Source organism: Aulonocara sp. 'chitande type north' Nkhata Bay, linkage group LG22 (assembly GCF_057382095.1).
Source record: "Aulonocara sp. 'chitande type north' Nkhata Bay isolate Kocher_YH1m ecotype deep benthic linkage group LG22, A_spYH_male_GT1.1, whole genome shotgun sequence".
NCBI lineage: Eukaryota > Metazoa > Chordata > Actinopteri > Cichliformes > Cichlidae > Aulonocara > Aulonocara sp. 'chitande type north' Nkhata Bay.
The window spans coordinates 14957026-14983138 of record NC_141364.1 but is presented as its reverse complement, the minus strand read 5'-3'; the positions used below and the strand labels follow the sequence as shown (position 1 = coordinate 14983138).

The window sequence follows — 26113 nt, the reverse complement described above, 5'->3', positions numbered from 1 at the left end:
GTAATGTTACTTTACCGTAAATAATAGATAAAACGGGCACTCGAAATAAAAGCGCACTGTTGAGATTCAGGTAACAGTACGACCAACCACCTTGAACGGTACACCAGAATTAGACCACTACAGTTTGCATGGAGTCAACAAAAATGGACAACAGAAGATTGGATAAAAGTTGCCTTTCTGATAAGTCTCCATTTCAACTGCATATTTGGATGGTAGGGTGAGAATTTGGTATTGACAACAGAAAGCTTGGAACCATTTTATATCAGTGGTTCAGGCTGCTGCTGGTTGGCACACTTTGGTCCCCTTAGTACAATTTAGACACAGCCTTCTTGAGTATTGCTGATTCCAACCGGATAACAGGCCAAGTCACACAGCTCATGCACCTTAAACTGGCTTCTTGAACATGACAATGAGTTTTTAAAATCAGCCTCCACGGTCGCCAGATCTCAATCCGATGGAGCACCTTTGGGATCCAGTGGAACATCATGGAGGTGCAGCATGGATATCTTCTGCAGCTGTGTGATGCTATCATGTCGAAGGGGACCAAAATCTCTGAGGAATGTTTCCAGTGCCATGAAAAAAAATTAAGCAGTTATGAAGCCCCCCTTCATAACAGTACAATCTGCTGCTAGCAAGGCGTAACTGGTAAGTGTATATGGGTCATATATATCTCATGAAATCAGAGTATAATACAATTATGCCAAATTGGATCAGAGCTCATTTAGAGAGAACATTTACAGCTTTTAGTATTTTATTTTTTTATTCTGATGCTCCAATACAGAAGCTTTGCATGATTCAGAGTTTAAGAAATCCAATTTCTGCTATGTCTCACTTCATCCAGTGGCGGAAATGATCCTTTTCAAGCCCACTCATTGAGAGCCCAATGTCTTCTGACTGGCTGCAACTCACTAGGCTTCTAAAAACATAAGCTAGTGCTTGCAAGGTGTAATCACATATTGGGAAAAAAAAAATCATACTAAGCTGAGATGAGCTTGGCACAAGAAACCTAATAGAGACCAAGTGTTTAGAGCAGTCTGAAGCCTGAGCCAGTAAAGTAAAATTTAGCTGCGTTTAATACAGTAAAAGACCTTAATTCAACAGAGCACCTTTGGGATGCATTTAAAAGTACAGTTCTGTCTCTGATGTGCCTGCTAGAAAGGTGCCAAGATGCATATCTAGAGGGGGTAGAAAATATATCATGGAGAAACATAAAATGCTAAAGTGTGTCCAAGACAGATGGAGGGTAAAATGTACAAAAAGAAAAACCCCGAACCAATACCGCACATTACATGACCAAAAAATGTGTGATGTAGTTATAAGTTTGGAGTTTCATTTGGTACTCTTGACATCCTGGATATTGTTGTGACTGAGCCCACTAACAGAAACCAACTGGAAAGCACTTCATCCATGAACTGCTTGTACTGAATGACAGTGAAGAGATGCTGCAGTATTTAAATGCCACATGAGAAATGTAGTTTCTTAAAAAGACATTCACATCCAAAATGATGAAAATGTCTTTTTCTTGTTTATTTACTTAATATTTATATATTTTTACAAAATAAAAAAAACAAAAACAAAAAAGCTAACAAGTCTGCAAGGATTTAAGAAGGAAAAGAAGAAAGCCATCGAACAAACAGGGACTACAGTACTTGTTTTTTTTTTTTATATATATGTACAAGACAAGTTTATCCATTTAAACTTTTTTTTTTTTTTTTTAAAACGCACAGTACAAAAAGAAAAAAAAAAAATCACTGACAAAAAAAAAAGAAAAAAAAAGAAGAAGAAAAAACCCATAGTACAATTCTGTCCATCAGTATTCAATGCTGCAGATTTCCTTACAATGTTGGGGGGACAGGTGGCGGGGCAGGGAGGGCCTCAGAAACAAAATTATTCACACTGGAAGGCAGACCGGGTGTGTATTGGCCTTGGAAATCATTCTCATCTTTCAAAATAAGAGGGGCCTTATGAAATATTTATAATTAATGGGAAAAGTTTCTGTACAAGTGTTGGATAATGGAAAACCTGTGCTAGGCAAAAAAACCAAAAACAAAACAAAAACCCAAGCACAGTACGCAACCATGGTCCCCCCGTGTGTACAAACATGCACGCAGTCACATGACAAACACACTTTTTCCTCACAGTCAAAGCCAGTGAGCTTGCTTATATGTCTTTATATATAATATATCTATATTCGGTAAAAAATAAACTTCACAACTCTACCAATTTATAGAATTGTTTCTGCAAACTTAAAATGACATAAAAAAACAAAAACAAAAAAACCCCAAAACATAAAAAAAGTCAACGGCAAATTATTGTGTTTGGAAATTGTTCAGGAGGGAAGAATTTCCGGCAAAAAAGTTAAGTAACAGGGAGTTGAGGGTCTAAAATACAAAACCAGCCTGCCCCCACCCCCTTTTAGAGATTACTTCATTCCTCCCCTTCAGTGGGGAAAAAAATGGGAAAAGACAAAAAAAAAAAGACCATACAGGAAACGTTCATTCTTTTAGAAAAACAGTTCTATGTTACAAGTGAAAGGAAAAAAATGTGGGGGGGGCGCGCAAGGGGCGGGAAGATTAATACGATACAAATTCCCAACACTTAGTATTTTCACCCTCTTGATGGTTTGCTTCTATCACCATTTATCTCCGATCGCCCCTCACTTTTAAAGCCCCTCCTGTCCCTCCCACCCATCCATCCATGCATCATTAACAGTGCTCGTTCTCTCGGCACAGCACCTCCTCTGACCGCGGTCAGAGCTGTGGGAGTGCTGGGCCAAGAGACTGGAGGGAAATCTTTGCAGGAGGAAGCGGGGATTTATACGTGGAGACTTATTTGCCGAAGGAGTGAAGAGCCTCCCACCCCTCCCAGCTTTTTGACACTGCGCGGGGTGAGGTCCCGTGAGTGGATGTTAGTTTGCCCCCCAGCTGTAGCTGTTGTACGCCGACTTGTTGATCTGAGACTTCTGTTGGATGGAGGCGTTCTGGCTGCGCTGTCCAGTGCCGCTCTGTGGAGGAGAGTCACAAAGTTCATCAGTGAGCTGCCGCTTTGTGCCATGTGTTTACCTAAAAGCAGCACAGCTAATGTCACGGTGAAACCACAAACACTTAATGAACTTGCCAACAAATCTTTTATAGGCAATTCACTAGATTTGTATTACTACTTATAACAGTCTGACTGCATGATGCTGAAGTGCTACTTCATTTATTTTGAATGTGCTTTATCAAAAAGACTGGAAGTTGTCAACTAGTTAACAGCCTGAATATAAAAGATGGAGCTACAGTGATGTCACCCACTCATTTTTCAGCATTGACCATAAATTTTGGTCAAGCCGACCCGATCTCAGGCTCTAAAGCTGACGCTGCATTGGTCACCGCTCGGGGAAACTGATGTCGACACACTTCCATCTTTTACTTTCAGCCTATGCATTTTTGAGCTCATTCAGACTGTTGATCATTACTATTTGACTCACTGGGTGGAGTTTCCTTGTCAACGAATAATGCCTGTATATGTTTTTATTTGCTCAGCTTGTTTCTAAAAATCACATGACCTCAAATACGTAAGCATTTATATATACACACTGCACCTGTCCGTCTTGCTGCAGGTGGTGGTGCAGAATCTGAGAGTGGGGTTGTTGGTGTGGTGTCAGGATATGCACGAATGGAGCTGGAGCGTAGCCGGCAGCGGCAGGAGGGTTGATGGGGCCCCCGCTGCCCAGCGCAGAGGGCAGGCTGAATGATGCGGCTGGCGTCCCGGCGTGGAAGCCCTGCTTCTCAAACGACTGCAGGGGACCAGGAAGAAGAATAATCAGTTGGGCCACTATAGTGTTTTTTTGTTTGCTGCTACAAGACAAGCAGAAGCATATCCTGTGAGTAAATATTTCTGTAGTTACCTGCGTCTTTGTGTAAACAGACCCTGAAATATCTGGTACTCCTGTGTTGCTTGATGTCACAGAGACTCCTGCAGAGAGGGGGAAACGACACAAACTGAGCTCATTAACTGTTAAACCGAATATGTTACAGTAACCACCCACGTGGTTACGCTCTGATTCCAACCAGCACAGATGATACTGGGTCGATGGACAACAAGGAAATTAATGTATAGACATTATCTATGAGGGGGGGGGGAAATCCAAATTATAAAAGAACACTGGGAAATTCCAAGTATGAACATCTATGTGAGCACGAGTCCATAGATGATTTCAGCAGAATTTCCCTTTAGTGACGACGGCAAAGAGACTGAGGAGATGAGGAAGGATGAGATGAACAGGAAGAGGAATCAGAGAAAGATGGTGTAGCTGAGTGTATGTTTCAGGCTTTGGTCTTACTGTTGCTCTGGTTTGCTCTGACACTTCCTTTTTAACTCTCTATGATATCAGCTTACCAAAAAAGAAGAGACTCTGGATATTAAACAAAATGCTAGTCCCGTCCCAGTTTTCTAATTACAGATGATTTATTTTCAACATTTTCAGAGAAAATTACCCAAATATAACTGGTGACAATCATGTGCTTCTTTGCTTTGTCTTGTATGAAAATATAATTGATGATTTTGGATTTTTGACATCTGATCAGAAAAAACAAGACAATTTGCCCAACAAAGGATAAGACATTTTTTTCTGTCCCTTTAATTTGTTGTTGTTTTTTTCCATTTCCCCCAAAACAGTAACACTCAATAAAAGATGGTCAGTACAGTGCATCCCTATTCTGAAGACAACTTTAGTAACCAGATGTGCATTTTCATCATTTTGTAAATTGTACTTGTCAAAAAAATGAATAAATAAATAAATTAACAGACTAATAAAAATAAAATACATCTCTTAGTTCTCTTTAACAGAAGTCAATGAATGAATGATTAAAGATAGGTTTCTCAGATATTTTGCTCTGAAGTCTTGGCACTGCTGGAAAGCAGAAGAATCAATCTTGTATACAAGTGATATTAAATGTTTGTCATTTTTTCTGCAGATAACACAAGTGATGGATTTTTAAACTTTTGTTTTGCTTTTAAGCTGCTAAAGAAACTGTCAGCTAGAGAGACGCTCAACCTTATGAGACTCTGTTAATCTGAAAGCACTCATTTCAGCCCTGTGTTGTGTGGAAGCTTCACAGAAATGTGTTAAAATCCTGAGTGTCCAAACACTTTTACACTGACAAGTTGCATGTTTAACGAGACGCTCGTTAAATGCAGCATTTCTTGCTTCGTACACTCACAAGGTAATAAAGGGTTTTTTAATCCAGAACAAATAAGTCATTAATGAAATCTATCACAACTCCTGCAGAAATGACAGATTTCCCTTTGAGCGAGTGACCGATGTCATCCGTTGTATCCACTGTCATCATATCTAATTAGGTAACGCTGAACTTCAATACTCCAATAATGGTCAGTGATGTTCAAAGAAATAAGCAGAACTTCCTATGTACCAGGTTTGGTTCAGTGCACACAGTTTTGACAAAACATTTCAGTCACACACGGCATTATTCTGACCAATCACCAGTGCTACAGATGATTTTGTTGCCCTCTCTGTCCTTGGTTGCAAACTACGACCCTCGCAGGACAGCAAACTCTTTACTTTGGAGACGGACACACCAGCAATGAGAACATGAGTGAAGAGCAAGCAACACAGGGGAAAATGGGAAAGCATCAACCAGAGTAACTCGCAATCACTTTGTAGAAGCCCAATAATGTTAATACGACCTTTAAAAAAAAAAAAAAAAAAAAAAAAAAAAAAAACAACCTCTAAACACAGTGTAGCTGTTTTACATAGAAGTACATTGGAGTGATGATGAGTTACCCTGGCAGAAAATGGGTAAAGAAATGCAAACAAGGCTTGTAAAAGAGGCAGGCTGCCCTGGACTATCTGAAAGCACATGTAGTGTGACAGGTCTTCCTGCAGGCAGCAGCGATGAGGCAAGGGAACGAGAGCAAAGAGGGGGGAGAAGGATGGTTGGTGACACAAGGAGGAAGACGGGAGGGACAGGGTTGGTTTTTCTCTCTCTCTCTCTCTCTCTCTCTCTCGCTTTAGGTTTAATTTGGCATGTGGCGGCACTCACCGACTCCAGGCCCGGTGACAGAGCTGGCTGGCTTGTTTTGTGCAGAAGCAGCAGCGGCCACGGCAGTGCCGTATCCGCCCTTACAGAAATCCCCACTCCCTGAAGCCTGGCCCACATCCTCATAGCCTGCAACAGTCAGACACACAGCCGCAGCCCACAGCATTAGACACACCAGGCAGGGGAAGCAGACCTGCCTCAGATAGCATCTGCAAATGATTCATAGCGTTTTGTTTGAAAATTGGACCACATGGACAGGTTTTACCAAGTTGGGACAATGCAGACGGTATCAAGTTCCCTCCGCTGTAACAACCAGAACTTTGATACCAACTGCAGCGTCTGTGTGGCAAAACCTGTCCGTCCGGTACAACAAGCAGGTCAGAATCAACGCTGACGTCATTTGCAGGTACCATCTGACCCAAGTCTGAGGGGGAGGAGGTGAGGGAAGTGAGGGGGCAGGCAGGGCGTGTGTATGGGGGTGGAGAGTGAGCTTGAGTTGGGTAATGGCAGAAAGCAGCAGATGGTGCAGCTTAGAACAAATAGGTTTTCCACATGTTGTGACTAAAGGTGGATACCGAGTGATGAATAAAGTATGTAAACTACAGCCTCAGTGAAGTGATTGGATAGAATATATAAAAACCGGTGAAAGAATATCGTCTCAAATGTCAGTCTTTGGGAACAATAGGAAGACGTTGGCTTCATGTGTTGATGTGTTCAACATGAAGGTGTGTGCAGGCGAGGTGGTGGATAGTAAAGCTCTGGGGCAAACTGCATTCTGAGATGAGCAAAGCAAGCCATGGAAAAAAGCGAGAAACCCATAATCTAACCCTGTTCGTTTGTAAACTGGTACAGCCAGATGCCACTTTTAAAGCCCCTTATCCCTTTCTGTTTAGACAGCATATACTTGATCTAAAGACACCCTTAAATAAAAGTGACATAAGATGCATTCTTGTTGTTAGAGAAGAATTACTCAGGCATTTTCCTCACGTGTACAGGCACTGAAACTGTATGAGATGCAGATGCGTTTTCTGACACACCAAACCATGTTCTGGTCATGAAAACATTAAACTTTCACGTCAACATCCGGGTCACAAGAATGATTCATAAACCATGAGCAAGTGTCTTGACACAAGAATAACAAAGGCCATTACACGAGCACCATGTTTATGCTTGCAGATGTTGCAGCGCTCGAATGAAATACGCACTCCACCGATGGGAAAATCAATGGGCTCATTGTGAGAATCAGCACAGAGTCATCGGTGTCCAAGTATACTAGCACAACCCCGTAAACATGCCGTTTCAACATTATTTAGGCTCTCACCAGTGCTGTATCCATGGGAACCATAGCCACTAGCCTGTTGAAAGGGTGTGGCCGAGGCATTGACGCCGACATTCACACCGTGCTGTTTTGACGAGGTAGGAGCCACCTGGACGGGCGGGGGAAAAAAATAGAGTCAAGAGGTCAGCAAAGGAAAATGTGAAAAGTTCACAATCATGTTGGTGAAACACACATTCAGGTTCTGATAATGCATTTTTTAAACTGCTTAAATCGCTCTCATATTGCCACCAGAGGAAAGGCTACAGGCAGCGTCGGGGGCTGAAACGAAGCGATATCAGGCAAGTTGAAGGAACCTGTTTAGGCCAGTGTTTCTGTCACTCACAATCACAAATTTGGCTTTAATTCCAACTGGCTAGGGTGAACTTTTAAATCGTTGACAAGAAATTAGTCCCTCTTTTTTTCTATTTTAGAAAAGTTTAACGTTAAGGCAAAGCTACTAGAAAGACGGGTAGAGGTCGAGCTGCAGCCTCTTGTCTGGCTGAAGTCAAAGATAAACTGATTGTACTTGTTACAGTAAGTAGCTTTTTACTCTCCCATCACTGCTAGCTGCCAGCTCAATATGCAACACATCTTCAAAGATGACCACAGGCTGACAGAAGCCACTCTGTCTCTCACTGTCTAAAGGGAAGAATTAATTTAAAGGCGGCCTTTTATACTCAATTTATCTTTATTGTTGGACACTATTAAGAGTAGAATACTTACTCATGATACACTGGGGCTTGGTGCAGCCCCTCAGTTGTTGAGGAGATTATAGCTCCTGTTCTTTTAAGGCCACCCTCCCATTAAGGCAATTTTCTTCTGACTGGCTACTTCTCACAGGTTTGTATTTTCAATTAACATTTGTTTCTTTCTCAGTAAAACTATACAATGAGCCTCTAATACTCTAATCTACTCCCCTCATCTACTAGTGGTGGAAATATAAGGCACTGGACTTCATACCCACACGAAAAGAAAAAAAATTAATAAATAAATCAACAACTGCTTGTTGTTATATAATAACGCTAAGAAATTGCAAACAAGGAAAAAGTTAAATCATTTTGGATATTAAGATTTCTCACCGGAAACACAGCAGGTCCATACTGAAAGGTATTGGGCAATCCTGGCATGCCAGTGTAGTACGGGAGACTGGTGTAGCTGTAGCCTGGCGGCAGCGCAGGATTCAGGAAGGGCTGCTGTGTGGTGTGATGCGTCTGGCTCTGATTCTGTTGTGTCTGAGCTAATGTGGTAGCTGGAGCCGGAGAAGAGGCATCAGCTCGACCAAACTTTGATAAGTCACCTTAAAGAAAATGGGAATAAAAGATTGAAACATGATATAGCAGTAAAATAATACATTTTTAAAATAAAATGATATTTTCTAATCACACATAGTAGTAGATAGTCTGTCTCACTCTTTTAGACTTTTAATGGAGCTAAAAAACTAAAAACTAGAAAGTGTCTCACCAGAATAAGGGTTGCTTGTCAAGCTGCCCTCTCTGCCTGTCAGTGCTGTTGTGGGTGTTGCTGCAAAGGGAATGCTGTAATAATCCTGGATAAGAAAAATATTACAGTATAAGAACACAAGAAATTGAGTGCCTACATACCATCACATAACTTGGGATGGGTATGTAATGGTAAACATTTTTTCTAAACTGTTCACTGTTACCTATGAGCCCGTCTTTAATAATAATAATAATAATAATAATAATAATAATGGATTGGATTTATATAGCGCTTTTCAAGGCACCCAAAGCGCTTTACAATGCCACTATTCATTCACTCTCGCATTCACACACTGGTTGAGGCAAGCTACAGTTGCCCTGGGGCAGACTGACAGAAGCGAGGCTGCCATATCGCGCCATCGGCCCCTCTGGCCAACACCAGTAGGCAGTAGGGTAAAGTGTCTTGCCCAAGGACACAACGACCAGGACAGAGAGCCCGGGGATTTCTCAATTTGTAGAGATGGAACTACATTGCTGATTTTATTGGTTCATTTAAGACAAACCGTAAATACAGCACAGGTAATGTGTAGTTAATGTATTTTATACTTGAGGGATTTGGCCCTCAAGTAACTGCAGTAAAAAACAAACAAAACCAACCCCCCCAAAAACAACTCCAACTTGTTTGAAGATTTGAACAGTCACACCTAAACCCCGAGTCATACAAAGCTGACAATGCTGTGTAATTTTACACTCCTAACTGTGCATAACATTATTTTTCTTGCAGCAGCTAAACACATTTCACAAACAACACTTACCAGCGGTATTCTTGTCTGTAGCATCTGTAGATCATCATAGCCGTACACCTGAGGCTGAAAAGAACAGTAAATCAAGTTAGTGTGGAGTAAGTAACACAGTAAATAAAAATCTAGTAAGTACATGTGAAGCTCAGGCCATAGAAACTTTGACAGTACTTACAGGGTAGGCATGCAGTAGTCCAGGGGCCATAATGTATGGGTTGGGCAGTAGAGGGGGCACTCCGGGTGGAAGGTTTGGAGGTGCTTTCCCTGTATGCACAAATTAAAATAAACCAATAAAATGCATTTATTTGCAAAACAGAAATATAAGCCTCATAATCACAATGAAAATACACCTGTGCCTGTATTTGCTAGACAATTCTACCCATGCGCTAAGCAACCAAATTATTCTAATTATTCACCAACTTGCATTACATAACCAAAGTATTACAAATACATTGCCTTTAGCAGAAATAATAAATGAAAACATTGCAGTAAAACACGTGACAAACTGTTTAGCAGCAAAGATTACACTCTACGTGTGTGAAAGAAAAAGCCTCAGGGGACCAACCAAAGAGTCAGAATCATGAAAAGCACACCTGTGATGATGAGGAAATGAAAACCAGATCGAATCCCAGACAAAACAAAACACCCATGACTCACTCACTTTAATCAAAGACGATCTCTGACAAACTCCCCAAGAAATCCTTTACCACAGTTGCTCTACTGTAAGTCAACATAAATTTATGCATCCATCTGCCACCTGACCACAAAATATGCCCCGAAGGTTACATCATCTGTGTAACTGTAACCACTAAACTCTTAAGGACTTCAATTGGTTCTAAAATCTAGTCAAAATGAAGGATTAAACAACGGCCTAACACCCCAGACAAGCTCTACTTAATGCTTTCCTTTATTCTTTTCTTCTACTTTGTGTGTGCTCTCTGAAGCCAGACCACATGACCCGATCAATGACAATATTGTAACAGAAGCTCCACAATGGATTCGCATACAGTAAACGACTGACTGTCCATTTTACCACCAAGTTATTGTGAAGGCCTCACATCAAGTTACCAAGCTTATAATTATATCACTGGTATTGACTGCACAGTTTAAAGTCAGCTATGCAGAAAAAGTGAAAAGCAAACACAATTTAAACTGAATCTACATTTTGATATATTTGTGCTTGTGTTGTCTAACCTGAGGATGCTGCAGAGCTGCGCGTTGATGACGAAGATGCTGAAGACTGAATGGTCGAGGCCGCTGTGGAGACTGAAGCAGTGGCGGCGGCAGCTGCTGCTACTGGGGCACCCATAGAGGCAGTGTTGAGGCCCATGGCCAGACTGCTGACGGGGCCTAGGCCCGAGGGAGCTGAAACTGTGGCAGAGCCCACTGAGGAGGCCTGAGGAGCCCCTAAGGACACCTGTGCAGCAGCCACAGAGGAAGAGGAGCAGGGGACTGATGAAGACGGCACGGCTGAGACAGAGGAAGGGAAGGATGAAGAGTGCAGGCTCGAGTCTCCATCGACGCTGGGATGCTGTAGGGGCGGAAGATAATAAATGCGGCGAAGATTGATGAGATTACATTTCCATTAGAGTGAATGAACATATAATGTGTCCATCTACCACCACAGGAAATGCAGCTTTGAAAAATGCTCACACTGAGTGAGTGGGGGAGGGAGACCCAACCTCCTGCATAAGCTACTCATACTCATTTGTGACTTGTTAAAAAAAAAAAAAAAAAAAAATAAGTACAATTGATTCTGATGTAAAAATTGACACGAGCATACAAAGTGCTCACCAGTAAGCCTGAGTTCGATGTCCGGACAGATGGAGTCAGACTGTTCTGTTGTGATGGGTGAGAGCTGTAAAAGAACACAGGATATACAGGGGTTATTACACTTATCAGCAAATCACATCACATTCACTGACACTTAGGTTAACACCAATCATAATTTAGATTTAAGAGATTAGCTGCATCTCACTTGTTGTGCTGAGGAGGGGCCATGCTGCTTGGAGGCAAGTCTTCATTGTGACCCAGAGCACTAAGGGGCGTCTGATTGGCTGTAGTCAACAAGGAGGCTGAGCTGCTGTCTGTTAAAGTGCCCATGCTGGAGACCGATGCGGGCGTGACCGAGTCAGAGGCCGGCTTGACTGATACTGCAGAGCCTGCTGCAGCTGTACAGAGAGCAAAAGAGAAACGGATGGAATAAAACCAACAAAACTCAATTAATAATGCTCAGGAAACGTGTATGTGGGCTAAATGTGCCAGAAAATATGACCTGACTAGTAAGCAGACGCTTACCTTCCACGGATTGTGCTGCCTGTATTGAACTGAAGCCATTCTGTAAAACCAACAATGAACGTGAGCTCACAGGTTTCTATGGAGACAGGCCATTGATAAAAAGCTGAAGCTTATTTGATACGCAGATATCAAATACAGGCCATGTTTAAAAACCACTAGCACTTTACAACGAGAACAATGGAAAACAAAAGAATTTAGAAGTATAAGAGTAGAGTTTATTTTAAAAGGCTTTTGCATAACAGAGCAGGTGGTAGTTGAGCATGCTGTCCCCAGTCACTCCTCCTTTAATACTTCACTAAAAATGGGGTATTTAACATTTTAGTAGATCAAGTGAAAGAGGAAAGTGTTGGCTTTACCTTGGGCTGCAAATCCTTCTGAGGGGAGGAGGAGACTGAAGGAGGGTAACGCCGTGTTTGAGATGGTCTCTGATCATACAGGTCCATCTGGCTGGAGTTGGAGAGAACTGGAGTTGACTCACTGCAGATTGCAATGAAATGGACAATCTCAAAGTTAATTGTGTTCAATTAATGGTTCTGACTTGAATACTGATGATAATTACAATTTAATGAGTTTTATAGACTGGGACACACACCAAAAATTGATCTAACCTTTAAAGAAGTGCTGAGTAAAACAGAGTGTGGGGAAAAAATAAAATCAACATCAAAAAGCCAAATTCTTAAAAGTCCAGTTATAACTGGTAAAATAATTCAGTATTCCTGGCAATCAGAAAAGTATGCAAACACTGTTGAATAAGCGGTACAAAATGTTAGACTTTATGAGAGAGACAGGCTCGACTAAAACCCTGAATAGAAATTTGTGCGTCAACGATGGCAGCTAGCCTGCCTGCCCACAACTGCCAAACTGAGTTGTTGCACTGATGCATCCCCACAGGTGAGGTTCACAACATGTTTTGTGCATACATTGTTGTTATCTTAGCACTGTATCAATATTGTTTTGATGTGGCTCCTGCTCTGGTGGGATGAGCTAGAGATGTTGATTGAGCATGCACTTTGGACTGCTCCATTAAGTTTCATGACTGTGCACATGCAGACAGTAAGTATAACTTGTGGGGACAAAAGAATTTTTAAGATTTTGGGGGGCAAAGTCCCCAAACTTAAGTTTAAAAAAAAAAAAAAAAAAATCTGATTTAACAGGTGATTTAATAAATTATACACATCCAAGTTCTATTTAAAGTTATAGCTCTCTTGCCATTTAGACAGCAGGAGCAGCAAAATAAGAAGAACAACAAATCCAACAAATAATAAGCAGCGTGATATTGCATAGGCACGCTTAATAAGTGCCCAGAAGCATTAGCAAAATGACTGTCAATGAACAGGACTACAAAGTCAAGAAAAACTTTACTCCAGAGAACCGTTCTTGAATCAAAAACAAAAATCTGTCATTCCACAGCGTTCTGTGTCAACATAAACTTTCTAACATGAACTATCCTTATGTTGGCTGGTTGCACAGCAGATGGCACAACACTGAGTACAACTAGCAGGTCTGAGAGGAAGGTTTTTAAGAGTACTGTCCTCCATTCAAGCTCTTCCTGTTTACGTACAGGAAGAGCTTTGCTTTGGGAAGTACCAACCTGCTGGGGCTTGTGTAGAGACTGTTCTGGACCTGGTTGCCTGGTGTTGTGGTGGCAGAGGAGGACTCGTACTCTGGTAGAACTGGTTCAGACCCAAACTGCAGCGCTCCAAACTGAAGATTCAGGCCTGAGATGTCTGTTGAGCCAGGCATCTCCACTGCCATTGCTGGAATCTGAGTAAAGACAAAAGCAGTTTGCTTTCTTTAAGGCCACAAAGACTGAAAGCTTGCTTTCATACATAAGACACAAACTCTACTGGTGTGCTATTTTAATTGGATATCTGTCTGCCTCAGACAACTAGATCGAGTATTGGTGACAACACAGCAATCTATGAGGAAGATCAATTCAGTTCAACGCAATTCAATTCTGTTGTTCTATGTTTACCACACAGCAATGTGGGCAATCTAACACAGGATGAAAGAAGCCAACAGCAAATTGTCACCTGTTTTGGAAGCATTTTCACATCCAACGCACAGATTTTGGCATCATATTGGAAGAGAAAACATTTGGATCAGTGCATCCCTACATGAAACCAGTCTGTTTTCAATAGCTTCTATCGGGCACCTTTTCAAAATCTCTTATTAAAAGTCACCTTTGTATTAATGGAGGCCCTCTTCTTCTGCTGTTTGATTTTGTGTTGCTGCAAAGGCAGAGGACTTGAACCCTGGGCATCTGAGGAGCTTGGGGAAACTTGTTGACCTAGAGAAGGGACTCCAGCCATTTTAGGAAGGGAGGAAGCAGGTGGAGGCACCACATGGGGGGAGGATGTTGTTTGTTGTGGTAAGGAAGATGATGAGGAGACAGAAGAGGAAGGAGGCAGGCCTTTGTCCTGCAGGAAAACATCCAACATGGACGAGGTTGAGGTGGTGGCCTGGTAGGGCTGCCTCTTTGTAAAGGGCGTATGAATTGCAGACTCCGGTTGAGCCTTCATATCTAGACAATAGTGGGGGGACAAAAGTCAGAAAAAATAAACTCAGCAGGTATTTTGTGGTACTGAAATTGAGAAAAAAAAAAAAAAAGGAGTAAAAAGCTCAATTATAATCATTATGAAATATACCACTTCACATATTACAGCAAGGCATTTAATAACAATAGCATTTAGTGTGCAGATAATTTATCTTCAGAGTAATTTAAAAAAGGCTCTCATCTCACCATACTGTCCCAGTGAGGCAGCACTGGTGTCCCATGATGAAGGGGTTGTGTTGGGGGGTCCAGTCTGGGAATGCTGGGCTGCCAGCTGGGCCAGTGCCTGGGCTGTTTTATACTGCTCCAAAAACTGGGACCCAGTGGTCCCTGTGCTGGCTCCTTTAGGTTCCCCCACTTCCCCAAAACCCTTGCTCAGCATGCTGACCTGCAGTGTTGGTAGAAGAACACAGACCATTATTCCAACTGAATAAATACTTGAGCCACAATAATGCAGTTATGCCGCGATATCACTATACTCGCCCGTGTTCTGTGTGGTGAGGAAGTGGTGGACTTATCAACGTTAAAAGATGATTTGCATTAGTGAGCTATCTGAGAGGCAATGTACATTTAACTGCAGTGTTAGGAAAAACTGCCATGCTTTGTTCTTTAGAGTCTCACCATGTTGTGCTGGGTGTAAGGGGTGCTGGAGGATGTTTGAGAGAGGGGCACTCCTTGCTTGGAGTTGCTGAAAACCAGTGACTGGGACAAAGAGGGGGGCTGGGTGGCCTCCATGGGGGCATTTTCTGTCTCTGAGGAAGAAGATGGTGGAGTCTTCCCAAGGAGCACCGCGAGATCAATCCTATAACAAGAAATTTAAAAAAACCATTCATTATGATACCTATAAAAGGTTTCAATAAAAATAGGTTAATTATTGTAAAGCTGCATTCATTTTCATTGTTTTCTTGATTAATCTTTTTTTACTATTTAAATTCAACAGAAGTATCAAGTGAGCGATATTAACACTGCTCGTTTTTGTCCAGCTAGCAGAATAAGTAATTAAATATTTGCATATTGTCTTGATAACTAACAGTACAAGCATATGGCCAATAATTCTCTGAACATCAACTCATTCATAAATCAGTTGATCAAGAAATCAATTATAACCTTGTCCACAAAAAACAGAGAAGGTTACAAAACAGTGACTGCTCTTTTTCTCTTCATCAATTCCCAGAAAAGCAATTTGCTCAGCAGCAGTGTAATAAATTGTGTAAGTGACCCACCTCTGTCCCTTAGTGATGGTAACATTCTCTTGAGGCGGAGGCACTGACGCTACACTGGAAGCTGTGAATATCTTGGTCTCTGAAAGCTGCAGAGGAAAGGAGAGCAGAAGATGAAGTTTTAGTTCTGTTCAAGTGTGCAGATCAGAATCAGTTCTAATCTACTTTCAGCTGCTCCCTTATTCTCAACGGGTCGCCACAGCAGCTCCACAAGTTTGATTTAGTGGGTTGACGCAAGGTACGAGCAAATATGTAGCTGCTATCACCATCATTAATACTGAACTATAACTTCTTCGAGGACAATGTACTGTTTTTGTTAAAGAAATAATGTGATTGAGGTAAAAATAAAACACTCACATCTTCATTCCAGTCCTCAGTGCCCCACTCCTCTGTGGCAGACCTCCAGGCACCTGTGAGTGAAAGAGAAACAGTTCAGTGATTTCACGTTGAACAAAGAACTTCAAACAGAATAAGGAATGCAGAAAAAAAAAAATCAAGAGGGGAGTGAAGACAGGTTTACCAGGAGCAGAATCAAACTTGGGTGGATAATTTGTTCCCTCTCCTGCAGAGTATTCCAACCCTGGAGACAGAGACCGAGGTGAGGAGATTAAAGCTAATGTAGAGTTACCAGAGGAAGTGATCATTCTTTAGTCAGAGCATTACAATATGTCTGAAATGTGTGTATGTCTCAACTATCAAGCAAACCATCCTTGTAGTCTTTACAACAAGAGCTTCTTTGGCAAGCTAACCATGCTTTTTAAAATAGTTTGGATGTTAAACAGATGCTGAATTGATAAGATTAACTTCTCTTATTGGAGGGTGACCTTTGTGGATAAATTCACTTACTAGCTCCCTCCTCTAGCTCCACGCTTCCTGTGTTGTTCCAGGTACTGCCCCCTCCGTAGTTTTCTTCTGTCTGAGCTGGCTCCGCATAGTCAGCAGGGTTGAATGTTCTGGGAAACATAGTGATAAGGAGTCAAGAAGTGAATGAATGGACTAATGACTTCCCCAACAACTGAAGGAGTGTCTGCATAAGTCACAGCTACTACCTACTCACCTACTAGAGGTCAGCCCTGTTTGAGCAGAAGCAAACGCTCAATTAAGTTTTAATGAGGTGCACACCACAACTGATTAAGGTGGTTGTCTGCTTGCAGTGGTCTTTTGACATCATTAGGCTTTTTACTTCATAAAACACTTCAGAAACAAAACCAAATTTGCAACAGGAAATGATATGTAAAAGAAATCCTAAAAAAAAACTTGGTTAAAGCAGTGAAACTACCATTGTTGTAGTGGGGAAGCATCTAAGTACTGTTTTAGTTTTTCAACGACTCTTTCCTGGCAAGAAACATCTTTCATTATTTTGACACATCCATGTATGCTGAGGAAATTACAGCTGGTGCAGCCTAGCAACATGATCAAGTGCAACACTTTTCTTTTGAGTGAAGCCAAGCCAAGCAGCTTTCATTATTTGTCAAAGATCCTTCCTGTGCAAATCAAGATGCATTTATAGCTTGGATGAGCATATTAAATGACAAATTTTAAGGGAAGGCCATATCCATTTGATATCCTATTAATAGAATGAGGTGTTTTAATGTCTGCTATTACATTATCCTATTTTATAGCACTCAAAGGCTCCCTAAAGAAAGCAAGAACACCACATACACACACAAGAGGCGATGCACTCACCTCCTACTGCCTGCAATATCATATCTGGGCCCCTTATCATTCTGGCTTTAGAAGAAAAATAATGGTAACAATTACAAGATGAACAACAAAGTAAAAGAAAAAGCTTTTTTTTTTTTATCCACCACCACCATCGACAGCTACAGCAGCGTAAGCAAAAGGCCTTCAAGCTGCCTGAGCCAGTACTTTAATATCAACTCTGCTCCAGTCAATCACTCTTCAATGCAAAGCAAGCCAGTGTGCTTTTAGTCATAGTGGGTCAATACACAAGAAACCCAGCTGAACTGACGTATAGGCTTCATAAATCAGCCGCAAACAAAAAACAGCTGGTAGATGATGGCAGTTAGCAGTTTCATCGACACCTTCAATCACACAACTACATGAGCTCAAAGCTATTGTTGAACACACGGTGCATCGGTCTGTATAATAACTCCATCCATCTCAAATCACACAGTCTCTTGTTTAGTCTCACTCTCATTTACCTAATAAGTTGAGAATGTCACATACACACTCTGTGATAACTCTGTACAGCGCCAAATTAACTGCCTCGATTCTGACAAACACCCCACCAAAGCAAACCTACACTTTTACTACAGTTTTTACAGCTGTAAACATATATCAGCCTGTTTCATTGGGTTTCTATATATGTCAACATAAAATGATCCCATATGTGTGAAACAGAGTGGATTTCAATCTCTTCCCTCAGTTTCTTTTCTGCAGACAAAGAAAGAAATTAGTTGAATGCAACACCAGAGGAAAAAAAAAAGTCAGTTGTAATGTGGGACTTTAACGGTGTTCTCAGATCCGAGGTGCGAAATTACTTTCTGCCCTTTTAACCTGGAAAACCTTGTCTAAATAGACACTAATCAATAGGTGATTTAAAAAAAATGGGGTTATGGAAACAAAAATGGGTGGTGGGTGGTGTGACATGATTTCTGTCCAGAAAAGACAGGAAAAAACCCAAAGATTACAATTTGCATTTCTTAACAAATGGATAGGTGTTCAATTCAGTCATTTTAACACACCTTGAACCAGGCTACATTAGTGATAAATCCAGTCTTCATGTTACCAAAATCTGGGTTGCCGGTTTTAATGTGGCTCCATTAAAGAGACTGAAAGCACTATTACTTCACAGAGAGACTCACACATGCAGATAATAACCAAATCATCTACCAACTTCCCTTGAATCATCTAAACCGTCACATCAACTCTGAAACAAATCTATCTGATCAGCTTATTCATTGGTAATTAAGTGTGGTACTCATTTCCCTTTTAAACCCGAGTATTAATTTTTGGGTTTAGTTCAATTTCAATGAAATCTGAAAGCAAAATGTGAGGTGAATAGCATACGTTGCCTATTAAAAGCATAAAATATCAGTGACGCACATCTACAAGCAGGTCTGAAAATCACCATCTTATCACACAGCAACAAGTACTTTATCTGCTTTAAGGCAGTTTCCTTTAAAGCCATGCACACTTCTCTCAACAAACATTGGTGCAAAGCTGGTAAACAGTGTCTGCCAGCATCCAGAAGCAAAAGCAATAACAGAACTATTGTGTGCTGACGGTGAGGACAGTTTAGGTAACACAAAAACGTCTCAGCCAGCACTTTAAAACATTAGCCCCAAATCTGTATGAAAAGCGTATTATAGTGTTTGAGTATGCAAGTCAATATCTAGGTCAACACTCAAAACAAACACAGCCAAGACTGGAACACTTCCACAGGCTCAGAGAGCACAGACCATAAAGATCCTACTGCAGGTTATCGTTTGCACCATCATAGAGCAATTATTTTACATTCTAGTCATTCCCATAGGTTAAAACCATGTGCAAGTATGCTTTTTGTTGTATTGATACAGCAGCTTCAAAACACACTGTTTTTGTAAGAACATCAGATTCAGGCTTCTCCAGCAAGGGAGCCATTCAGTTAGGACGCACACACATATACACCCAGAGTCACATCATACCTGACTGCTCACAACCTAATCCAGGAAATGTCTTATGACAGCACAAGTCTTACTCATACACTGCCCAATTAATGACAATCAAATGAGTCGAGAAAGCCATCACAGTCAGCACAAAAAGCACTTCCTCTGTTTTGACACCTAACTGTTCAACTGACATGCGTATTAACTGCACCCTTTTGCGCTCAGAGAGACTAAAGAACACAAGCAAAACAAACTGAATAATCCTGCAGCCTGGGGCCAGAGAGCTTAATATAACTGTAAAGCTAAACCAGCTCGGTCCCTGACAGTCTTCTTCATAAATCAATCCAAATATTACTCTAAATAAAATCTTTAGAGACTGCAAACTCTGAAGAGAGATATTCAGCCCACGCTGTTCCGTCCCATTGGCTGATGTATGTCCTCCCTCCTTTGGATTAATGCTAAACAATAGGCTGGGGTCCTGCTCTCTGGTGACCATAGCAACAGGTAAAAGTGGAACAAAAGGCCTTCTCGATTTAGGCAATGCAGGTATTCCCTTACCCCATGCCCTGTGCCGAAAATCTGCCTCCTCGCCGTCCAGATGCTCCTGGGAACAGAACGAGACTGTGTGTCAGTTTCTCAGTTCGACAAATCTTGCCATAAGAAAGGAAGCCAGCAGATTATGTATGCATTGCAAAAAAAAAAAAATCCCAAAAATCCCAGCTACCCCTTGTTTTGATTAGACACACGTCCTTCAAAGAACAGTAAAGAGGATTACTTACCAACTGCTCCCCTTCCTCTGCCTCTTCCCCTTCGGCCTCGCTCTGCACCTCTTCCAGCTACTCCAGTCTTGCCTCCGTCTAAGCCATTCTCTTGGCCACGAACTTGAGTAATGAAGAGAGAGCAAATGGCTTCATATTTCGACACAATAGCGCGTGCAAAAACAGCAGACAATTAAATAAAACTTAATGTTTGAGAACCTTAACAGCCCCTCAGATAGAATCAAAAGGACAGACAAAGGTGCTGGCTCCCCTTTCCTATGACGATGTATGCAGTTTAAATAAGTTCTAAAAGGCTTTCTTGCACTTTTATTTTTACAGAATTCTGGTGCACCTGTGCAACCTTTCTGTATCCAACTTCATCTAAATGACGAAATAAGCCAGCAAGCAACTGTTCATGCAAACCATACATTTCTTTTCTCAATGAACCCCTTTAGGCAACAAAAGCAAAAAGCCTTTTTTACAAAATGACTCGATAAACTTGAGTCTGACAGAGCACAGGCATGACTCAAATTAACAGGATTCCTTGACTTGTGAAACATGATGAAATTCAAAGAAAAAAAATCTTTCAGGCTGTACATTTACAGCATGCAATTTGATAAAATAACCACCTTGTTAGTGACCATTTGTTCAATGATTTCTTTTCAGAGTTGAGGGCAAAATGTTTGTTTGTTTTTTTAATATTCTGCAGCAGCCAAGCTGACCTCTTCATCTAAACCTAAATCAAACTAAAGCCAAAACTAAAGATGTAAAGACCAATAAAAATAAACAAGAACTGCAGACAGATACAATAAAGGCCTGGCAAAAGATCACAATGAAGGTCCACACTCTGGTAATCTCAACTGGCTCCACACTTCAAGCAGATCTTGACTTCAACAGAGCCTTAAATAACCAGAAAATTATAATGGTATTTGTTCAATTAAATCTGAGCCTCTGTAAATACAGGACTGTGTATAAAAATGACAAATTTCTCAATATTTTTGTTCAATCCCTTCATACTTGAATTCAAGGTCAGAAAAATCTATTGTGTTGGCAGACACACCCATTTGTAAAAACTGAGTCACTGACTAACGTTTCCAGATCAAACTGTAGAAGAAGGCAAATCAATGTAAGGATGAGTTAAAGACTTACACTCTCGTCCCCTGCTAGCGCCACGTCCCTTGCGTGGAGCTCCACCTCTGCGACGTGCTGCATCCTTCTCGCCTCCTTTCTCTCTGTTCTCTTTTCCTTCGTCTCCAGTTTCTGCCTGGCTGGTCTCCTTCTGACCTGACACCCCTTTCTTCTTTCCCACCATTTCCCAGGAGTCCTTAAGAAATACATAAATATAGCATTACAATGATGCTCGTCTAAATCAGAATACTACAGAACTGACTGTCTTGGCACATTTCACTAAGATGGAAAACACACACTGAAATGGATGAAAGGTTAGTTGATATGGTGATGATCTGAATTTTTTTTTTCCACTGTTAGAGACCCTCGGCCAAAACAGGAAACTATGTGACCATTACGGCCTTTTCATAGTTTTCTGACGAATATCTCTTCCTTTTCCATCGGTTGCAGCAATATCGCTCTGTGCCATCTGGAAAATGTGATGCTACCACACTTATGCATCATACAAAGACCTGTAAAAACGGACCTGTTTGCAGATGTGTGCCATGCCGCTATACACAGAGATTAACAACAGGGAGCATAAACTGCCACTAAGCTTACGTATGTCTGAATCTGATTGGGATCGCATTTCACATACAGTGCATTAAGAAGCTGTTTAGTGGAAGCTGTGGAAGCTAGTTGAAAATCACAATTGGAAATGTTGTTCATTTTATTTATTCCCTACCAAGCCGTATAAATCAAACTCCTTTTAAAGTCTTTACTCCAATGAACCAGTATTTGACAATCCAAAGGGCATAGCATCTCTTGATCAGCTGTGATTAATGTGTAACGGCAAGATACTGTTCAAAGTCTTACTCTAGTTTCAATTTCTCACCATGTTCTACAAGTCAGATTATTATTCAAGCTTTTAAGTTATTTTTTGATAACTTATAGATAAACATTACACACATTTAAGTAGCCAAATAAAGATAAGATATGTTATCTGTGCCATCCGTTTGTCTGTCTGTTAGCGACACTGCAACAAACGTACCAAGCAGAATTTCCTAAAACATCGCAGAAAGAAGAACCCAAATATTTTTATGGAAACTAATAGGAAGCTTATGCCCTGTGAATGCAGTCTCCACTTCAGGAGATGACTGCCCTCCTTCAAGTCCCCTTCTGGTTTTCAACAGGTCAGTGACAACATACTTAGGGGATGCAAAAGAGGCACATTGACAAAGAAAACACAGAAAATGTACACAGCTGCAGTACCCACTTTCAACAGGAAAATGAATGCACAGTCGCCCAGTAGAAGACAATCCGCTTCCAAACAATCACAGCCTGACTCAGACTGACTGCAATAACTCTCAGACAGATTGGCAAAGGTTTGAAAATACTTGCTAACTAATTTATAAATGTAGAAAGATTGCAATCAATCAGCACTGACAAGTGCTGTACGTCTGCAATGAGTCTCTTTGCAACTGGGGACTTGATTCAACTGGTTGCCAACTTGTTGGATTCTGGTTATGTTCCTATACAAAAATGCAAGGTTCCCATGCACCTACTAAACTGCCGTCCTGCAGCAACTCCATCACTATTTGTGGAGGAATTTCTGAATGTGCGTTTCAGACCTATGAGGTTCTGGCTTGAGTCATTTAAAAGTAAATGTGAACTTCTTTGTATCTAGACAGCAAAAGACGACAGCAGATTTACGATTTTTAATGATTTATCTGTTTAGTGCTGTATCGCTGTACACAACCGCATTCAATTGAAAACTGATAGACTGGCGCCATCTTATCGCCCTGCTCATGCATCACAGTCACTTTGAACATGGCATCTGACCGTTTGTGGTACCCATCTTCAAAGCAACCATTTCAAAGGCTGCATGTTCATTGAACCTGGTCACAATAATTTTAGTTGTGCTGCTGTCTCCAACCACTGTTTTCCCTGATGTGATTGTAACATCCAGTGTGGCACTGATTTCACAAGAATCCGGCGCTCACAGCACAAGCCTTCACACAAAGCCAATACTCACAGTGTCTGGGCTGCCCTCCAGCAACACGTTGATGGCTCTGTTGACATCCCCGTTGCAATCATGCAGTGCGATCATAGACTCATCCTGATCCTTGCCTGTGATGTCAATCAGCTGGAAAAGGAGGGCTTTCACAATCAGACAGAGTTGACCCATGACATCTCTGTGTCATTTGTTAAAAAGTAAACTATTTTAATTACACTTAGAATAAAAATCTAATTTTATCAAAAGGTCAGTATAGAGGGTTAACTACATGCTTGCTGAGATTCAGCAGTTGAGTAGACATTCAGTAACTTTGTAACAAGACCATAGGTAACCAACAGATTGTATATAAAGTTAATTTTCTATGAATACTCTGACTACATCCACTTGTTTTAGTTCCTAAATAAAGACACTGATCTTTGAGAAGTAAACTCTCTTATCAGAAGGTGACGATGACTTGTTTTTTGAGTTTTCTGAACTTAGATGACAATGAGTGTGTCAAAATTAATGATTTGATCATTAAAGCTGACAGGCCTGATATCATTTATGGTTAAATCCTGTATATGTTCACTTAAAAAAAAAATCCTAACACAAGAGACATACATGTCTATTGCCAAGCACAATAAATGATACAATATAACACGTGTCAATAAATGAAGTGATGCAACTACAAAAGGAGCAGGAACACCTAAACAGCAGGACAAAAAGAAAGTGCATCTGCTCACCTGTTTGACCTTTTCTTCAAAGTCATCATTGTGATCTGAAATCATCTGTGCGAGTCGGATCTGCTCTGCGGTAGCCTGTTCCAAGAGAGTGAAAAAGATCCAAGATTTGCATCAGCAAACACAGGATTTGCATTGTTGAGAAAACATAACATTTAGATGTTAATAGAATCTGTAGCACTAAAGTTATTATTAAAAATTGAAAGCACCTTTGCATCCACTTCAGGTTTACTAATTGCAACTAATTTACCATTTTCAACAACAACTACAGTGCTTAAAAAATGCTAACACTTGTAAATAACCCTTTTCACACAACTACTATACCACAAACAGTAACCACCGTCTTTTTACTGTTATCATCAAACCTGCATATTAGTTGGTCAGACTGTGTTCCCTATTGGGTTTTCAGACTGAAGCCGTGATCCCAAAAGCTCACAATCAGAGATTTTGTTCTCGACTTGTAATTACTCAGCAGCATCACCCCAACTTATCCAAAGCTTTTATAGTGAGGATGGCATCATCTGCAAAAGCCCTTTACTCAGTAAATAAAGACTTAGTTTTGACTGAATTTTTAAAGTTATACTTATCTCAAATCTAACTGTAACAAGTATGTAACTTTGTAGCTAAAAACTTGTATGTAATTACGAGTTGAAAAAAGAAAAGAAAAAAACCCTTGTCTGAGTATATTCAACCTTGGTGCATATCACAGAGCATCTGGGCAGTGTGACAGGTGGTGAGTGTGAGAGGGTACCTGAGGCCTCTGCTTGTGCTGTGTCTGGCTCTGTGTCTGGCCCTGTGTCTGCTCCCAGTTGCCCCGGGCTCGGTTCCCGCCCATGGACGTCATCATTTACAGTATATACAAATAACAGTATTTACAAAGGAATAACACCTGAGAAGAGAAGGGTGAGAAGGAGTGTTAGAAGGGCTTGTGACCTACTTATGTCGCGCACACGTATGGTACGATACCACTTCCTCAAACTGCCTGGTTGCTTAATGGTTTGCTGGAAGCTGGCAGTGATATCACCTTTGTTCCCAGACCATGTCTTAAACCAAGGCCACCCGAGGGAGGACAAAAAAGGGAAGAGCTCCTTAGTAAACTGGGTGCAGCTGCACACAAGGAAAACGAGCACTAACTTATTTACCACTCAAACATGAGGCAACACTTTATGCATCAAAACAGCCTCAATGCTGAGGTAAATCTAGATTACCAAACAAGCGAATGTCTTTAAAAAAAACAACAACAAAAAAACAAAACAAAAAAAAACAGACATATATACACTTTGGAGAACACCAAATGGGGAAAGACAACATACAATCTCACACAGTATACTGTTAACCTTGCTATCGATTCCTTAATCTTGCACATGTTACGTAAAACCCTGTTTTGATTCGCGCACAAACAAGCCTAAAAACAGGGCCTGTCGACCATATCCAAATCTACTATCCAGCCACATGGCCAAAATGCTAGCCAGCAAGCTAATAGTTGAGGGGAAAGCATCCAGCTTTCAAGTCTCGGTGGGCTTCCGCTTCTCACGGCTTCACCTCATGGCGACAACGAGGCTAACTTTAACGGCTAACCTGCTAACTAAACAGTGATACCTACCTACACAAAGCTGCGTCGCTAGCTAACTTAGCTTAATAGCAAACAAGTTAATTAGCTCGCTAACAACTAACGGAGATTTCGGGTTCGACCGGGTGAACCAAAGAAGAAAAAAATACGCCCATGCCACTCCGATGCCGCCGGTTGTCTGCTAGCGACTGATAGCCACGCTAACTAAACAAACTAACGTCCTCTTGGTTAGCCAAGAAACATTAGCCACGTTAGCGAATTAGCAGCCGCGACACCGCTCTGCAACATTTAGAACCAGTGGCCCCGGCGTACTCTCACGGACCGGGCTGAAGGCGTAAAAAACCGCCGAGGCTGAGGGTAGGCCGATAGGCCGCTAAAATGAAAATAAATAACAGGCAATACTGACCAGAAACCCGGCTCAGTATTACACACTGCTACACAACCGGCCGACAAGTAATCTCGCTGTCGACCTCCGGAGTAGGATTTAAGACAGGATTTAAATCCTGAACCCCGAGTGTTATAAGCTATATTGAGAAAAATAAAGCGAGCCGACTCGCTCACACAATAAGCGAGAGACGGTGAATTTACCTGTTTCTTTTCCACTCTGACACCACGGAGAGCTGCGTCACGTGGTTTGCAGAGCGCATCGAGGAAACTGGAC

General features: G+C 41.2%; 1 protein-coding gene across 7 annotated transcripts; it reads right to left on the bottom strand.

Moving 5' to 3' along the window:
- Window positions 1-741: 741 nt before the first annotated feature.
- On the bottom strand, window positions 742-26113 carry ubap2l (ubiquitin associated protein 2-like). 7 transcript variants are annotated; one of them, XM_086279250.1, is made up of 30 exons: window positions 26041-26113; window positions 24634-24771; window positions 23886-23960; window positions 23182-23292; window positions 21189-21363; window positions 20061-20162; window positions 19840-19885; window positions 17357-17401; window positions 16517-16623; window positions 16191-16250; window positions 16028-16080; window positions 15674-15759; window positions 15072-15252; window positions 14640-14838; window positions 14080-14420; window positions 13488-13660; window positions 12253-12373; window positions 11897-11936; window positions 11577-11769; window positions 11393-11456; window positions 10793-11129; window positions 9774-9862; window positions 9614-9667; window positions 8821-8905; window positions 8439-8656; window positions 7363-7468; window positions 6045-6170; window positions 3890-3957; window positions 3584-3778; window positions 742-3004 (listed from the first exon to the last, which is right to left on the bottom strand). In XM_086279250.1, exons 2-30 carry the CDS (start codon window positions 24727-24729, stop codon window positions 2909-2911), a joined length of 3642 nt encoding a protein of 1213 aa, XP_086135376.1. In that variant the 5' UTR covers window positions 24730-24771; window positions 26041-26113; the 3' UTR covers window positions 742-2908. The 7 variants fall into 7 exon arrangements, with proteins under 7 accessions (XP_086135376.1, XP_086135380.1, XP_086135377.1 ...); XM_086279254.1 differs by having other exon boundaries at window positions 12253-12343; XM_086279251.1 differs by lacking the exon at window positions 26041-26113 and adding an exon at window positions 25859-26003.